A 6,000-nucleotide genomic window follows, 5' to 3' on the forward strand; every position below is an offset into this window, starting at 1 on the left:
CCAGGGGTTGTCAGAAGGTAGGACATGAACCAGGGTGGAATGAGAATTCTGGCACTCCCCCATGGTTTCCAAATAAACCCCTCATACCATTGCGTTCTTGAGATACTAGAAGGAAGGATGCTGCTATCTCTAAGCCCACCAGTGACTATTTTCCAGTCACTAGAAGGAAGGATGCTGCTATCTCTAAGCCCACCAGTGACTCTTCAGTCTTATGAATAAGCAGAGCTTCTCTCACAACTTACCAGAATGTTTTATAGATCTTTTTGAGTGTATGTAGGGCAAGGTTTCACAGTGCAGAGAAAAGGGGTGCATGAAGAATTTTTTGTCTCTCACACGAGGACGGTGAGAAGAAGAGTGTTGATCCCTTCTCTTTGTGGAGGTGTGAAAACAGCAGCTGCACCTCCGGCCCAGGTAGGAGAGATGAGCAGAGGACAGCCTGGTTCCCCCTCCCTTTCTCAGGTAAGCTTTTCTCCTGCCGTTGGTGCCGAGGGGCAATAAGATAGCATAATCCGAGCTCTCCATAATGCAGCCTCCCAGAGTCCCCCCTTTCAGCATCCTGTCTCTGCCTAATATGACCTCTGACGAGGGAATCTGCTTTTTCTTTCAGTCTCTGGTTTCCTTTGGGGAGGTGGCCGTGTATTTCAGAGAGGCAGAATGGGCATTACTGGATCCAGACCAAAGAGCTCTCTACGAGGCCGTCATGCTGGAGAATTATGAGAGTGTGGCTTCTCTGGGTAAGGAACATTCATAGGTGCCCATTTCTACCTTTGGGCTGAGATATGAATCAAAATCTTGAACACGTTGTGTTCAGGCCTGCTCCATTACTTGCTCTCTTTTGGGAGCCTCAAGGTGGCGAGATGGCAGCGACCCAAATCAGCTGGTTTTCCCAAGACAACTGAGGGCATCACCCAAGCCAGAGAGTGTGTCCTGACCAGAGGCAAATGGGGGACTCTGAGGCCCTCAGGAAAACTCTGAAAGAAACCACATCCCAATTTCTCAGTGGACAACCATAAGAAAACACTTATCCTCCATATGGGATTAGGGTGATGCCCTGTGACTGTGGTCTGAGAGTGGAGAAAAGGGTCTAATTCCCGACTTCTTCACACGAGCAGAGTGAGTTCGACCCAGTCCCAGTTCTCTCGGAACTCTCTTGGCCCCACCTACCACACAAGCTGCCTGTTGTGGGGAGGGAAAGGAATATGGTTTGCAAGCTACTTTGGGGCTCATTAGGGTTGAGAAAAATGGGGTATAAAAATCTTCTCTTGTACTTGTCCTCTTGGATCCTCCATAAGAGAGACGGAAAAGAGCTGTGTGGCAAGTCAAATGTGACTGGTGGAGGAAAGATTCCTTGTCGTTTTGTCCTCTGGGATGAAGTCTGACCAGCAGCTCAGTTGTGAGGAAAGAAGTTCTGATGAAGGAAACATTCGCCCATTAATGAGCAGTGCCTGATGGGTGGGTTGGCTTCTTGCTTAGTGCTGATTGGACCTTTTTCTTTTTCCAGCAGAACAAGTAGAGGAGATAGTTAAAGTATTCCAGGGATTCTCTGTGGAAAAAGTCAAGGATCAAGATTCCCAGGGAAAATTTGAGGCTGGAGACAAGCCACAGAGTCAGGAGGGAAGCCAGGCAGACCAGAGAAGGGTTAACCCCATTCTGTCCCAAGGAGGAGGCTTTTGTGAAGTCCCAAGATCAACCACAAGAGAAAAGAAAGAATACATCCATGTTAACCAGAGAATCCTCTCCAAGCACAATGAACACGAAAATGTGGCCTTTAGAAAGACCTTCAGGAAGAACATCAGTCTTATTTCCGAGAGGCAAATTCCACCTGGAGAGAAACTGTATGATTGCATGAAGTGCAGAAAGACCTTCAGTCAGAAATCAGCTCTTTCTTCACATTTAAGAATTCACGCAGGTAAGGAAGCGTGTAAATCGTCAGTTTGCAAACCAAGCTGTTCTGATGCAGCAGGATTTCATGTCCTATTAAATTGTATATTGTATATTGATGTTCACTTTAATGTACAGCAGCAAAAAAGCCACTGAAGTGTTTTGTCTGTTGATGGAACTGTTATGAGAATTATTTCAAATATTCCCAATTAATACTCACAAACGATCAGATAACAGCAAATAGCTTCTTTATTGATCACTTCTGCAGAGGTGGAGATTGACCCAAGGGCGCAGTCAATCTAAGGTCTGAGATCCAACTCAGCTCATTTTTAAAGGCATCCTAGCTAGCCCTGGCAGCCAATCAGGAAGTACCACATGGTCTTCTAGACTGACCCCCAGTCGTACAATCTCACTACAAGGCGTTGGCATACACATCTCATGATCACAGCTTGCATATTACGTATGGCTTATAGCCCCACCCTGGAAAGCCCCCAGCTTGTTTTTAACAGTTATCTCCCGTAAACAGCTTCTGCTTTTTGGTTATCATAAGTACATTTCTGTAGCAAAACATGTAGCAAAACATTATCTTACACCTTCCAGCAGAAAGTCCCTCCATTTCCAGGAGGCCTGTTTCCTAACTTCTGCTTTCTTCTGTGGTTAGGCGTGTTCCTTCCGTTACAGTAAACATCTTGTTCCAAGCAAGCTATTGCAAACTTTTCTGTTAAGCTATGTTTTTAAAGCAAGTTCCCTTTTTCCTTTCTTCCTTCTTATAGTATTGATTACCTATCATTTATGAATTTCTCACAACTCATGATTTTACCCATAACAGAACTTTAAGATTTCCTTATGTGGGTGCTAACAAGATCTCTCCTTTCTTCCAGCAAGAGATGAACAGTGGTGTGAGGGAAATGAGCAAATGCATGAGCTATTACCAGAGAAAGAGAAGAATGGAGATTTGAAACGAAACTTCAGGAATCAAGACAAACCAGAAAAGCAGACAGGAAGTCACATGCCTGAGCAGAGGGATAAATCCATTCCTGGTCAAGGACGGCATTGCCATGAAGAAATCCACACAGTAGAGGAAACATATAAGTGCTTGGAGTGTAGAATGAACTTCTCAGATCAAAGCCAGTATGAAATCCATTTGCAAATGCACTGTGGAAAGAAGACACATCAATGTTTGGAGTGTGGCATGACTTTCCTTAGCAGAGCAAAGCTCCTGAGGCATCAAAGGAAACATCAAACGGAGAAACCTTATAGTTCCTCAGAGTGTGGCAGGAGCTTGTCACAAAAATTAGATTTTTTTCATCACCAAAGGACTCGTTCAGGACAGAAGGCATTAATCTGCTTAGATAGGAAAATGAACTTTTCTGGTAAAAGAAAGGGTAATGTACATATTCCAAAACACAGCATAACGAGACCACAACAATGCTTTCAGCACGGAAAGTTGTTCAGCTGCAGATCAAAGCTCTTTGTGCACCAAAGAACCCACACAGGAGACAAACCTTTTGAATGCAGAGAGTGTGGAAAGAGATTCAGTCGGAGTGGCCATCTTCAAGACCATCAAAGAACTCATGCAAATGAGACACCTTTTGAATGCCCAGAATGTGGAAAAAGATTCAGTAAGAGGAGCGCTCTTCAACGGCATCAAAGAATTCACACAAATGAGAGACCTTATGAATGCTCAGACTGTGGAAAGAGATTCAATGATAGTGGCAATCTTCAAAAGCATCAAAGAACTCACACAGGGGAAAAACCTTTTGAATGCTCAGTGTGTGGAAAGAGATTCAGTCAAAATAGTAATCTTCAAGAGCATCAAAGAACTCACACAAAGGAGAGACCTTTTGAATGTCCAGAGTGTGGAAAGAGATTCAGTATAAGTAGCGGTCTTCAACGGCATCGAAGAACTCACACAAATGAGAGACCTTTTGAATGCTCAGACTGTGGAAAGAGATTCAGTCGGAGTAGCCATCTTCAACAGCATCAGAGAACTCACACAAATGAGAGACCTTTTGTTTGCTCAGACTGTGGAAAGAGATTCAATGGAAGTGGCAATCTTCGATGCCATCAAAGAACTCACACAAATGAGAGGCCCTTTGAATGCTCAGAGTGTGGAAAGAGATTCAATTATAGCGGTCAACTTCGAGAGCATTACACAACTCACACAAATGAGAGACCTTTTGAATGTCCAGAGTGTGGAAAGAGATTCAGTCGGAGTAGTAATCTTAAACAGCATCAAAGAACTCACACAAATGAGAGACCTTTTGAATGCCCAGAGTGCGGAAAGAGATTCAAACACAGTGGCGATCTTCAACAACATCAAAGAATTCACACAAACGACAGACCTTTTGAATGCACAGAGTGTGGAAAGAGATTCAGTCAGAGTGGTGGTCTTCAACGGCATAAAACGACTCACACAAAGGAGAGAGTTTTTGAATGCCCAGAGTGCGGAAAGAGATTCAGATACAGTGGCAATCTTCAACGGCATAGAACGACTCACACAAAGGAGAGAGTTTTTGAATGATCTGAGAGTGAAAAGAAATTCAGTCAGAGTGGTGCTCTTCAACAACATCAGCGAACACAGGGGAAAACCCTTATGTTTGCTTGGAATGTGGAAAGATATTCAATCAGAGGGCCACTGTTCAACAGCATCCAAAGATCCACACAGGGGAGAAACTTTTTGAGCGCTCAGAATATGTAAAGAGTTTTAGCCAGTCTAGCAATCTGGCCCGACACCTAAGAACCCAGACACAGGAGAAACCTTTTCGAGTTCCCAGTATAAGGCCCCTATCTCCTCTGAGGCACCCCAATTTGATCTAACCCTAACCCATCTTCTCCTTTTTTGTGAAGAGCACCCTATTAAAATTCTGAAGTAGAATGGGCATACCTTTGGGATAGGTATGAGAGAGCCCATCTGCCAGTCATGGGCAGAGAACGTTCCATCACAGAGGCAGGAGGTCACCAGGGCTTTTATATCCCTCTCTCCCAGTTCAATGGCCTGTGAACAGCAGTATATCCACTTCAAGAGTATTTCATCAAACCAAATCATTTCCAGTTAACGGGCTACCACCTCTGAGCGATCAAAGCAGCCTTCGCATCTGATCAACTTAGGCACATCTGATCAATTCAGGCACACTGGGTGCTGTGAACATCCCCATCCACATGGGGACGTCAAGGATCATGTTAAATTCTTTGCGCTGATTTTTGAGGGCAGTTACTTCAGACTGCTCAGTCGAATTCAACTTTGATTTTTTTCACTCAACCATTATCTTGGGAAATTCTGTTCCCATGTCAAACAATGGGATTTTCCCTATAGAAGGGAAACCCAGGTATGTGGAAGGGGGTTTCCAGGTTTCCCCACATTACCTGGATACCCCTGCAACCTCTTTGCATCAAAACCTCCCCACCCAGCCCCGCATCTGCACCCGATTCCAATATCTCCCTCCCTCCCTCCCTCTCTCTCTCTCTCCCTCCCCCCTCCCTCTCCCTCTCTCTCTCTTCCTTGCCTTCCCCCACACCTTCTTAGTTTTTGCATGTTCACCTACTGGGACTTAGGGAATCAGCTTTGATGTGCTTGGAGTAGATTCTCTACTATTTTACTTCGTTCATTCTGTTTTGTATAAAATAAAATTAAAAGTATGATCACTTCACCTTTTTTTGTAATTTTATTCTTGGATACCGCTACTGAGATCTAATCTGGTTTTCATAGACTACTAGAAGAACTGGAGTTTGAAATGTGGATTTTGAACCTAAGATTAAAACGTTTTTAGGGTAACTGACATTTTTGTTGTGTGCATTTTGGTGCATGTACATCTGGTGAAAAACACACCTGTGGATTGGGGTATGACGCAGTTTCCTGACTGGGGGATACACAAAGCATAGATTAACATACTGACCCATCAGTAGCAGAACACAATTTGGAGGGAATTGTGTGTGGGGGTGGAAATAATTCAGTTATTCAGTACGTTGCCAGGTATCATTAGACCCTGGTGTCTTAAACTGTGGGCTGAGACCTGAAAATGAACCACAGCTCTCACAGGTGGCATGTATCCAACCATGCACTTCCAGAAAGAAAGAATGACATATACTGTGGGAAGGAAGGCTGAAGGCACACAGGCA

The 6,000-nt window shown here is 44.1% G+C and overlaps 1 protein-coding gene across 1 annotated transcript in view; it reads left to right on the forward strand.

Annotated features, from left to right (window-relative positions):
* Nucleotides 1-5,531, forward strand: part of LOC125426419 (zinc finger protein 551-like) — a 146,624-nt gene extending 141,093 nt beyond the window's left edge. The window contains exons 7-12 of the mRNA XM_048484677.1: nucleotides 351-459; nucleotides 608-734; nucleotides 1,502-1,909; nucleotides 2,763-3,514; nucleotides 3,614-4,287; nucleotides 4,372-5,531. Coding sequence (XP_048340634.1) covers nucleotides 351-459; nucleotides 608-734; nucleotides 1,502-1,909; nucleotides 2,763-3,514; nucleotides 3,614-4,287; nucleotides 4,372-4,405 — 2,104 coding nt within the window. The 3' untranslated portion in view covers nucleotides 4,406-5,531. The remainder of the gene's footprint in view (nucleotides 1-350; nucleotides 460-607; nucleotides 735-1,501; nucleotides 1,910-2,762; nucleotides 3,515-3,613; nucleotides 4,288-4,371) is intronic.
* The last annotated feature ends 469 nt before the right edge of the window (nucleotides 5,532-6,000 follow it).

Source organism: Sphaerodactylus townsendi, linkage group LG02 (assembly GCF_021028975.2).
Source record: "Sphaerodactylus townsendi isolate TG3544 linkage group LG02, MPM_Stown_v2.3, whole genome shotgun sequence".
In the NCBI taxonomy this organism is placed as follows: Eukaryota; Metazoa; Chordata; class Lepidosauria; order Squamata; family Sphaerodactylidae; genus Sphaerodactylus; species Sphaerodactylus townsendi.